Source organism: Tursiops truncatus, chromosome 18, assembly GCF_011762595.2.
Source record: "Tursiops truncatus isolate mTurTru1 chromosome 18, mTurTru1.mat.Y, whole genome shotgun sequence".
In the NCBI taxonomy this organism is placed as follows: domain Eukaryota; kingdom Metazoa; phylum Chordata; class Mammalia; order Artiodactyla; family Delphinidae; genus Tursiops; species Tursiops truncatus.
In genome coordinates, this window is record NC_047051.1 from 11,534,201 (window position 1) to 11,546,581 (window position 12,381).

The window sequence follows — 12,381 nt, forward strand, 5'->3', positions numbered from 1 at the left end:
AGAGAACTGACATGATAGGGCTGTCTGTCAAGAACCAAGAAGACAGATGTGTCTTTAACCAAAACATCTGCAATGCTGGCTTTCCTAGAAGATGAACTCATAAAATTCATAAGGAAAAAAATTAACCCACTTTTCATCTTGATGATGTAAATGGAGGTATTTATAGTGACAACATTGATGGCCTCTACAATCACTGCTTATTCTTTCTGTGAATTTGTTATCCCTCTTTCCTTCCCCCATTTCTGACTTCTTTCTTTGATCTGACAAGGGATCACAACACCCCCTCCTGCATCGCTTGAGTGGGTTGTAGCACAATATTGTCTATTTACTGGTGCCGTGATGCCCAATTGTCTTCAGATGAGGGAGGTTCAGGGTTCTTCTCCTAGGCAATTATTCTGAGACGTGATGGCAACAAGTGATCAACAAAAGGGCTGATAAAGATTTCTTAAACCATCTTAATTTTCTCCCCTATAATTACTAGAAATTTTGCTGAGCTAGAAATGTTAACAAATTCGAAAGCCAAATTAAAATAGAAAGAAAAACCCTACATTTTAAATTATCGGAGTGAAAATACACATTAGGTATTATTTAACATTTAAAGAGTCATTTTGGAAACAACAAGAATATTATGATCCCTAAAACTAGTAAGAGTATAAGTTCAAATATATCTGTTAATGTGCTTCTCATCCACAGCAATAAGGCATGCATTGAGATGATTCAATGAATAAAGTTTCTATATAGAAATTGGTATCAAGGAAATTAATGACACATTTAATTTTGATAAGTGAATGAATCTTTAATTTAGGTTTATCTTTTCTCCCAATTACTGCAATCCTTAGCTAGTCCATGGTCATCAATCATCCACAGAGAAGCATAAATAATTCAGTTAGTCAAAGAGGGATGTGTGTCATTTATGTGAGATATGCTTTTTCCCCTCGTTGTGTTATTTTTATTGTGTGGTGCTGAGAATGCTAATTATTGATTTTCAGAAATTAACAGAAAATGCTTTTACAAGCATCTAAAGTCATATTTTACACAAGGAAGAAGGGTGAAAATTGCAGCCTGCTGTTTGTAATAGAAATAGCTGGAAGGGCTTTCCTTATCTTCTATTAACATAGATTTCAGTTATATTACACAGTTGTTACCTTAGCATAAATTAACAATTATTCAAAACATATTGCATGCTTCAGTTTGTTGAAGTGGATATTACTCAAGCTAAGTACATAAACATTTCAGTTAGATGTTTAGGGCTCATTTTTAAGTGTTTTAAACATATTGATAATGAACCTATTTAAAGCCATTTGATCTCAATATAGTATATCTAAATTACTGTTTCCCATTTATGTCAAAATCAAAGAAGAGCATTTTGTTCTGCCAAATACATGCAATACTATTTTTAATTTGAATTTAGTTTAATAAAAGTGAATGATTTCATTTTGTAATGTTTATACCAGCACCTGGTGAACCTTTGTCTTGATATCTTCCCGCATACCAAATAAATCTATTTCAACTTTATTATTTTCTTTCCATAATCAGACACTCCAAGTGAACTTATTCCATGTAGTGAAGAAAGGTCACCACCTGTACTACTGCTTCTCTCCCTCCTTCCCTCCCCCTCCACCACCACCCTCTCCTCAACCTCCTTCCCTCCTCCATTTCCTGAATCAGCCAGCATAGAGTTTGCTTTATATAAATTTATTCATCGAGGGAGAATTTGGCAGGGATATTGTACTGTTTCCTCTCACATATCATTAAGCATTTCTGGGCTGAGTCTTCTACTAAGTACTATTGAATGATCAACCCAAAAGTGGGCAAAGAACCAAAAACCTGGAAACATCCTTAAGATATCATCTGCTAAAACCCTTGCTTCCAGGTAGGTCAGTCTCTAAATCATCCAGAACAGAGTGTTTTAGTTTCTTTTTTCTTTTTTTGAGGATTAACAAGTATAGACTGTAAAAAGACTCCATGGCCTCCCCCAAGAAGCTTATGACAGTGTTTATCCCCCAGATATTCTAAATCCTCTACGAAAATGTCTCTTGCTTAGATGTAATCACCTTTTTGTCAGTCCTACCTGGAAATGAAGGAAAAGCTAACCAGCATTTTTCTTATATATTATACCTAATACCAATCCTAGTTGTATCAGTCAGGATCTCAGCACATTACCCTTTCAAAGGGATAATGAAGACCCCAAAAAAAGATATCCAAATGGTCAAGAAGAACAGGGAAAGATTCTCAACATCACTAATCATTAGGGGAATGCAAATCAAAACCCCAGTGAGGTACCACCTCACACCCATTAGGTTGAATACTGTCAAACAAACAAACAGACAATAGCAAGTGTTGGCAAGGATGTGGAGAAATTGGAACCTTTGTACACTACTGTAAGAACGTAAAATGGTGCAGCCTCTCTGGAAAACACTATGGAGGTTCCTCAAAAACTTAAAAAGAGACCTACCATACGATCTAGCAATTTCACTCCTGGTTATATATGCAGAAGAATTGAAAGCAAGATTTCAAAGAAATATTTGTACACCCATGTTCACAGCAGCATTATTCACAATAGCTGAAGGGTAGAAGCAACCCAAGGGTCCATCAGCAGATGAATGGATAAAAAAATATGGCATAAACAGATAGTGGAATATTATTTCACCTTAAAAAGGAAGGAAATTCTGTCACATGCTGTAACAGGGATGAACCTTGAGGATGTTATGCTAAGTGAAATAAGCCTGTCACAACAAGACAAATTACTATATGATTCCAGGTACCTAGAATAGTCAAAATCATAGAGACAGAAAGCAGAAGGGTGGTTTCTGGGGTCTGGTGGAAGGTGAAACGAGCAGTTGTCCTGTGGGTACAGAGTTTCAGTTTTTCAAGATAAAGAGAGTTCTAGAGATTGGTTGCACAATAATATGAATGTATTTAACACTACTGAACTGTACACTTAAAAATGGTTAAGATGGTAAATTTTATGTTGTAAAATTTTATGTGATAAATATTACCAAAATTCTAACAAATTTTAAAGGGATAATGAAGAGTTTAATAGTAGTCCTATTTACAAAAATATGGGGCAGGATAAAGTGGATGACCAAGGGAAGGAGAAGCCTCCAGGGGTTAACATCTGGGTACCGCACCTAGGCCTGAGGGTATAGGGGCAGGGGGCTATTGCCAGAGCCTGGCAGGAGAAGTAGCCCTAGGTGGGTGGTCACCCATCAGGATCTGTGGCGTTAGGTAGAGAAATGCAACCCAGCCACTGCCAAACTATGACTGGGCAATGAGGGAACATACAATAAATACTTCGCCTTCCTATCTTTTGTCCTGACTTCTCAGTGGCTAAACCCAGTGGGAAGCCAGAGAGCAAGGGAGAACCAGTGATGCAGTCCCTGGAGACCATCTCCCAGGGGCAACGATGCTGATCCAGCTCACTTCTCTGTTCCCCTGAGTTAGTCACCACTCTAGGAGGAGTATATAAGGCATCCAGGGGAGGAAAACCACTACCTGCTACATTAAAATACATCTACTTTTTCTACCTGACCTGACTTATTTTTAAGTAGAAAAATTGAGTGAGCTTGCCACCACTGGCACTGACCTAATATTTTTTTTTAATGTTCTAGACAGAGCCTTTTCTGTCTAGAGGATATGGTGCTTGTTTTTTCACATTCATTTGTTAAGTCAAATTATGTAATATCCTTATAATTCATCATTCCAAGGAGGAAGTAGGAATCAGCAGGAGGATGTCTCCTCTCTTTTTTTTTTTTTTTTGGTTTTATACCAAAAGAATAAAACCAAGCACTGAGGCAGATAAATGAGCAAACTAGAAACCCCCTTCCTCAAATATCATCTAACATAGTCTGATAATTAAAGCAAATGTGGTTCTTTTTTACTTGAGTCACCAAATATTTGTTTAAATATTCTCATAATTTTGCTAGTATAGGCTTAGCCTTAATGCAGTCAATTGTTAAAACAAAGGAAACACCTTGGTTCTTTTATTTTGTAGTTTCTATGAAAAACTAGAAGCAGTTGAATATAAAATAGCATTTTTATTTTTTATATAGTTAAATGTTTATAAGGCAAGAAATAATAAAGTTCAGGTAGCATTTGCTTGATTTATTTTGCTCCTGCTTTTCCAGCATTAAAAAGTAATGCTTTATATGATCTCGTTTTATTACAATAATAAACCAGAAGCAAAAGCTTATCACTTAAAATACATTCTGCCATTAAGCAATCTTTCTTTTTATTATTTCAGACTTCTCAAGATTCCATATTTTTTCCTATTTGATATAGAATTGGTGGAATTGGAGGTAGAACAGAAGGGATAAAAATCACATATATTTTTAACTGTATGTCAAAGTTGTATTTTCTGGTCAAACAAAAAAAAAGAATATCCACTCTCGAGCGTTAAAGTAAAATCATTCTAAGTAAGAGCTGTACACAGAGATACACACAGTACTAAGGAAATTTTTTTTGAAAATCTTTCTGTGTGTTCCCAAGCTTTTACTATTTTTTTTCTTCAATTTTCTGAAACTTGTCGATAATTGACTGGTAATTTGGACATAGTCTGACGTTTTGCATTGTGGATAGCATAGCCTGTAGTACTTTATAAAATGCCGATATTTTGGAAAACTGTTTAAAAGATTGTACAGACCAAGAGAATTGGATGAAATAGGTCATTTGACAGCCTACCTTATTAGCTTCTTCACACTGTCTCTCTCATGGCACTTAGACCTGATGGCATTTCATCTGAAAAGCAATACTAAATTACATTTGCAAAAAAAGACTAGAAGTTGTAAAGATTCTATGGGAGAAAAATGTATCTGGGCTAAATTCACCTGCATTGAGGAAAAGAGGACATTAATCAAGTTTTTAGCTTGTGCATACAAGGGAAGGTGTAAATAGATAACTAGTCTAACACAGAGGGAAGGAGAAAGCACACTTGTTCACCTCATTTCTGTCTTTTAGAATATGTTGAATTTATCATTAATTTGAACATCGTTCTAAACTATGACTTAGCTGTCACCACATTTACTTTACCTTGGCTGTGAAGTCTTTTGTATTAATAGGCATACATATAACACACATACACCACAGCGTGTTCACTTCCTTTTCTGAGAATTTAATCCCAAACTTGTATCTTTGTTCATAGAGGAGGTAGAACTTTCTTGGGAGGGAAGGTAAGAAGCGGGGGGGGGGGGGGGGGGGAAAGCAATTAAACAAGAGCTGCAGCAGGTCAAAGAAATAAGGCATATGTCAGAGCCATTGCGAACACATATGGCCTGTTTGTGCAAATTTAAAAAGCCACCCTCTTTAGAAGGATAATTACAAAAGGTGCTCCTTCCTCTGGCAATTAGGGTTGATTCTATCACTCATTTGTCCCCCAACTGGGCACCTTTGTATGTGACATCAATGACACAGCCATACACAGTGCCCCTGACCTGTGGGGAAGATGAAAAACTAGAGAGGGCTCCTTGAGAATAAGTGGGAAAAAGGAGAGCTGAATGAAGGCGTGGGTAATTTTGTAACTTGGCAGGTGGGTCCTGGAGGATTTTTCAAAGCGAGCCTAACAAGGCTAAGGAAGGGGACAATCAGAAGGTAGGGAAGGGACAAGAGGGAAACTGTCCCTAATGGGAACTTTCCCTAGTAGGAGCTTTACATTACATATAAGCAGAAACTGAGTTGTGTGTCATATATGTGTATGAAATCTGAAAATCACATGTACTGTTCAATGTGCTTATATTGTTCTCCTAAGCATAATTCACTTCACATTTTCTTCACTTCTCTGCCTTCCCCTGCAAAATTCTGTGTTTTGGAACTTCCTCCAAGGTGTTAAAAAAAAACACCTTGGAGTGTTAAAAAAAAAAAGTCTTTTTTTTTCCCTCTAATTTTATAACCTACCTATTTCTTTTCCTTTTTTTTAAATTGAAGTATAGTTAATTTATAATGTTGTATTAGTTTCAGGTATATAGCAAAGTGATCCAGTTATATATACATGTATATATTTTTTCAGATTCTTTTCCATTATAGGTTATTATAAGATGCTGAACGTAGTTCCCTGTGCTATACAGTAGGGCCTGTTGTTTATCTATTTTATACGTAGTAGTGTGTATCTGTTAATCCCAAACTCCTAATTTATCCCTCCCTCCCTTCACCTACCTATTTCTTGACAGATTTTAGCTGGGAAGAAAAATAAATGCTAAATACATGATGACGGCTTTAATTAAATATTCACAGAATAATTTTTATAAGAATAAGCAAGAATCGACACAACAATTAAAATTTAAATCTCTTGACTAACTTTCTCTCTGAAAAATTCCTGGTGAAGAAGTAAAGTAGTATTCTTTATAATAATTATCAGACACAAATGAGTTTGACATGTAAGAGTTTCAGCATATCAGTGCCCTAAAAAGTCCACATAGTCTAAATCATTGCTCTGTTTACAACTTGACCTTTGCATTCTGCGTTCACAAATGCTTACAAATACTCAAAATCAGGACAACCACTTTGGAGAACAATTTAGCAGTAAAACTAAACATTCCTACCCTATGACTCAGCAACCCCATACCTAGGTATACACCCAGCAGAAATAACTACTCACCTCCCTCGAAAGACATGTACAAGTATTTTCTAAGCAATTTTATTCATAATAACCTGGAACTGTTAACAACCCAAATGTCCGTCAACAGGAGAATTGATATATTGTGGAAGATTAATACAATGGAATACTAAATAGCAAAAAAAAAAAAAAAAACCCGTTGACACACAACAACAAGGAAGTATGTCACAGACTTTATGTTAACCCCCCAAAAAAAAGGGTAAACACAAAAATATATATTTTACGATTCCATTCATCAAAGTTCAAGAACAGAAAAAATAGTCAGTGATGATAAACATCAAAATAGTGATCAGCTTGGCAGACGTTGAGGAGTGGGAAGAATTGGCTGGGAGGGGAAAGAGGGAATCTATGTACTCCCATGTAGCTGCTGCTCAGATCAAGATATGGAACCTGCCCATTTCATTCCAAAGCCCTGTCTTGATCTGGGTGGTGGTTATAAGGGGGAGAAAATACACACACACACACACACACACACACGCACACATTCATCAACCTATACACCTAGGATTAGTGTACTTTATGAATTTGTCTTCCTTGAACCTCAAAAAAAAATAAATAGATAGCAAGTTCAGCAATCGCAAAGGCCTAATGTTATTATGTAAGTATAAGCAGATCCATATTTTCATGTTATCCCACCAAAGAGCTGTCCACCAATGAATACATAGTCTTTCCCTTTATAAATCAGCAAAGGTTTTGTCAGTCACATGTTTTAAAATCTAGTGTTTAAAGCCTATTACTTATGTTAGATTTGTATGAAATATGTAAGACTTATAATATCGGTGACTCTTATATGTAAAAAGTTACTGTAACTTATTGATTCTAAGATGTACATCATTGTGGTATCTCAAAATCCAAATCACAGTGTGTCTTACTTACCTTCAACGGTGCATCATTGTTTAATTGGCATCATTTTGTACTTCTTCATCGTATATAAAATAATGATGCTTCAATAATGGATAACATCTTAGATTCAATGAAGCGAGTTAGGTTTACAGACTTATTTCCCAAGGTTTACAACTCATGAGCTCCCACATACAATGTTAGTTCATCCTTTCTTCACTGGAAAGTGCAATAGATCCATAAAGCAATAGATTTCTTGTAACTCAAACTAAAGTTTTGGTATTAGATTTTAAAAGGATTCACAAATGCTGATGTCTATAGAGGTCAGACAGGGAATAAACTAGTGAAGCTGGCCAGATGGCAGTGCATGCATGGGTCACATGAGTGGTGGGTGTTAAAAAAGAGTCTGTGCTCCTGACGAGTGTTGCCATGAAGGAATACTAATGAGGTAATGTCAGATCTTCTGATTTTTTCTGAAAGAAGCCAGAAAATCCAAATTACTGTATGAAATTTCCCAACCTATAAATGTTGGCTCAAATAGAAACCATGTCTGTGAGCTGAATCTAGCCCATGGGATGCCGTTGTGTGACATCTGGCTGAATGTAAGCCCCTATGGCATCCTGGCTAGAATGCAACCTCTACGATAGCAGGAATCTCTATCTGTTTTGTTTGATGAGTATCAGAGATCTGTAGAAGGGTACCAGGTACTAGTAGGTACTCAATAAATATATGTTTTATGAATAACATTAAGTCTCTCTGACCCATGCAGAACAATATATAGAGAAATAGAAATATGTAGAATTTTCTAAGATACCATTTCTGATAATACAGAAAGAATCCACCTTATAATTAACTGTAAGTAGTTGTTTAGGTTTTTTTACTTGATATATTTGGAAAAATTGTATTAATGGAAAAATTCCACTATATGACAAAAAATTCCATATAGCAAAAACTTGTTTTATGGTGTTATCCAGCTAATTTCTACTTAACCTTCAAACCTTAGCTCATGTTCTTTTTCTGGAAGTCCCTTTCCTAACAGCCCTGCTCTTCCTCCCCCATTCTCCACCTGAGTTTCAGTCCATTACTCCTCCGGGCTCCCTGGCCCTTTGGGCTGGCCTCCCCCATGGTCCTACCTACCATGTGCCCTGATGTCCTCATCTCATGTCCTTATGGGCTGAAAACTTCTGGAGGGCAGTCTGCTGTCTGATTTTATATCCCTTGGTGTGAAGTAAATATTCAACAAATGTTCGTTAACTGAATTGTTTTTGTGGTATTGAATTGTAAGAGAAAAGAACTCTGAAGTTTTCTCTGCTACTGTGCTTTTCTCTTTTCAGGCTACCTTTCAGTTTTACCCAAATACCCTACCATTTCCCCACTTCTGTATTCAAACATTTTTTGACTCTGTAGGACGAAATCACAGCCCTGACCTGCAGAGATTCTCAGTCTGAGCAAACAGACACACGTAAGGAATTATGTGTTGAATTCCACGATAAAGGGGAAAATATGCTGTGAGAATATGGAGGACATTGATTATGATTTAGGAGGGATTTCTGGGAAGGATTTAGAACCCTGCCCAAGGTTAGCATGAAGGGAGGCATTTTCTTCTCCATCATAACAACTACTCAGTTGCTGTGCGTCATAGGTTGCAGAATGGGTTGTGTATATCTCCGGGCATGCACCCATACAAAGTACCTCTTTTTTTTTTTTAATTTCTAAAAGGATTTAATATGTTTAAAGAAATGAAATAGGCAATCAAAAATATGAGCTGGTAACAGAGAGGTGAAGCCATAAAAATTTATCAGTTTTTTTTTTCCTTTTCTGCTCTACAGTAGTTTTATTTGTATCTCTGTTCAAAGCCCAACCTCACATGGAAAACAGTATCTTTCTCCTTGTCAGCATCACTTTTTTTAAAAATCAAAGTCTTCAAACATATACAAAAGTAGAGAGAATAATATAACATATAATAATATAACAAATATCCATTTGCCCGATAACAATAGTCAGCAGTAGTACCTCCCTTCTTAATGAAAAGGAAGACATTGATGACTTCCTAAAAGTGGGGGAGCACAGAAAGCATATGACAGGGGGAGCCAATCAGGAAAGTCAGTAGGTGCTCACTTCCCTTTCAAACATTTTAATAGACTTAGGGGAGACAGCATGCTTTTCCAGGATCGGAAAGACCTGTGCAATTTAAAATCAGAGGGCAAGGAATTATTAGAAAGCAGGACTACACAATAGCTAAAAGATAAATACTGGAATAAGAACCTTTAGGTAGATCACAGGAAGAGAGATTCAGTTTAGTCTTAAAATAAATAAATGTTGAATGTTGGGAATCGATTGTCTTAATGCAAGGGTGAGATTGAGCACAACTTGAAATTTACCCTGACGCCATTTGAGAGCCATTTAAGATAGGTATGTGTGTGTGTATTGTGCCTCAGTCCAAAAGGATCAGAGGCAGGACCTCCTGAAGAGAACCGTGCAGAAGATTTCTGGAAATTAAATCTGTTTCAGAACATTTTTTAATGTAATTTTGATATTTCCCTTCCAGAAAAAAAGTCAAGCAAAACATGTTTGTTGATTGATTCTTTCTGTGAACATTTAAAGGCTACCTACTGAATGCAAGGCACTGATCTAGAGATTTAAATGTGTTTGATTTTACTTCTGTCTCCCTACCCCCAACCTGGTCCTCTATCTGGAGGAGGAAAAACACAAGCAATGGTATCTATTGCTAGAGAGATTTAGTTCATGATACATTAAGCTAGGTATTGGACATTTTCTAACTAGGGCAACTTTAACAATACAATGAGTACTTTTTTTGATTTTCAAATAATTCTCAAGAGTTTATTGTTCAGAATGTGAACCTAACCAGAAATGGTCTCTCCCCCCTTTCTAATCTTAAATCTTGCATTGGGGAGATAAAGTATAATGGTATCTATGTGAGTACAATTTAGTGAAATAGTCACACTTCGCATATGAGTGGACACATGCAAATAAATGTATACATTAAAACTGGACAGCACGTAAAGAGATTTAATAACTCGTCCTGTTGCCTCTACAAGTAAAAGAACCAAAGCTCCATTTATGCAATTGTTAAAATATGGCAGATAATGATGCATTCATGTTTAATATTGCTAATCAATTTGAAAATTCACATTTTTATTGATAAACATTTTCTTGAAATGCAGTCTAGGAGGACAGATTATTAAATTTAAAGACTTTATAAATAAGAATTGTAGATAGTGACGGAATTAGTAGCAGTGCTGTGTCGAGAGCCACCTACCACCTTACCTGACTCCCAAGCACTCAGCAATGATTTTCGAATTTCACTTTTATGTGCAACCACAGTGCACACAATTTTAGGGGGAAAATTAGCATGGTAACAGAGTAATAATCATAGTAAATATTGTGCTTCTCCTTGTTGACTTAAGTTACCTACTTACAATATTTCAGAAAAATATTTCTGTTAGTCTAGCTTAATATATTGAAAATTTTTCCCTGTAGAATTTATGTATAGAAGAAATACTTAAATCTCTTATAAGAGTATCTCTTTAACATACACACAAAAAAGGCATATTTTACACTCCAGACAGTCTGAGATCTAGAATTATTTTTATCTATTGGAAACCACAAAATCTCGTTAATATTTCCATCTGCATAGGTTTTAATGACATATTGCATAGGTCAGGATGCCCCAAGAATTATTTCCTCTTTGGGTTAGTTCTTTCTAAATTTTCAGGAAATTTTTGAGAGAAATGAATTCATACCTTATAAATAATATTCCAGGATTCATCTTAGAATAGCATAGCACACTAAAATGTATTTTTTGTAGTGAAAGTCTTACCATATTTGATTATTATACGAAAGTCTTAATGTTCTTTCTACTGATCGCCCTCTGAATTGATTAGAACACATGATTATTTGACTTTATTTTGTATCCTTAGTGGACTTTATGTCTCATTCTTTTTTTTCCCATTAAGATTCCAGAAGCTTATTTCATTAGAGATCCCCATACGTTCCTTCTTACAAAGGACTTTATTAAGGTATATGTGTTGTATTTAGTGTTCAGAGTGTTCTTTGGTCTCTAGCTGCATGCATGCACTCACAGGATAACATTTCCACATTTAACCCCTGCTTCTAAATAAGAATAGTGACTTGGTTAATGGAAGCATGTTTGGAAGGAGAAGCAAAGCTTGTCTACAAAATACTAACACTTGGATGATTTTGCACCCTGCGAGAAGAGCACCCGGTGAATATTCTGGACTTTTTTCATGGCTGACTTGGGATACACTTGCGTTGTCAGAGTGTGTTGACCTCTCTCGTTGATGCATATTGACTATGACAATTACTCTCCTTCCCCTGCAGGCCATGGAGGCACAGATACAGAACTTTGGACAAACGCCATCTCAGTTGCTTATTGAGCCACATCCGCCTCGGAGCTCTGCCATGCACCTGGTAGGACATAGCAGCTTGCGGAACATTTTGGACCTGAGTATAGATCAAATAAAATAGTGATTTTTAGCAGCATTTTAAAAGGCTCTTCACTTTTTTGGCTAACTCTTCAGCCTCAGTATATACTGATTACCCGAGGGAGAAACAGAGAAAGGAGTAGAGTTCTTACCTTTAAGTTTGGCTTCAACTAGCCCAATTTTGGATTCACAAAAATAGCCATCCTCTCTGACTATATATGCATCTACATAAACTCCTTCATACATATACAGGCTTACAGACACACACCAGCACCAAAATTAGATTACGTTCACAAATTAGAATGTAAATATAATATAAACACAATATGATGCTGCCTAATTTAATCTTTTTGGGCAAGGTGGGGTAAGGGAAGTAGTTCATGAGAAAAGGAAAGAAATATAATTTACAGCCACTTCAGGGAGGCTCTAGAGAAGAGGGGTTAAGAATAAAGGAAGCAGCCGCATAGC

At 36.2% G+C, this 12,381-nt stretch overlaps 1 protein-coding gene across 7 annotated transcripts in view; it reads left to right on the forward strand.

Annotated features, from left to right (window-relative positions):
- Positions 1–12,381, forward strand: part of NBEA (neurobeachin) — a 623,898-nt gene that overhangs the window by 589,515 nt on the left and 22,002 nt on the right. For 5 of the 7 annotated variants that reach the window (XM_033843595.2, XM_073795053.1, XM_073795054.1 and 2 more), the window contains 2 exons: positions 11,425–11,487; positions 11,810–11,899. In XM_033843595.2, coding sequence (XP_033699486.1) covers positions 11,425–11,487; positions 11,810–11,899 — 153 coding nt within the window. The remainder of the gene's footprint in view (positions 1–11,424; positions 11,488–11,809; positions 11,900–12,381) is intronic. The other 2 variants (XM_019936759.3, XM_073795056.1) reach the window with 1 other exon arrangement.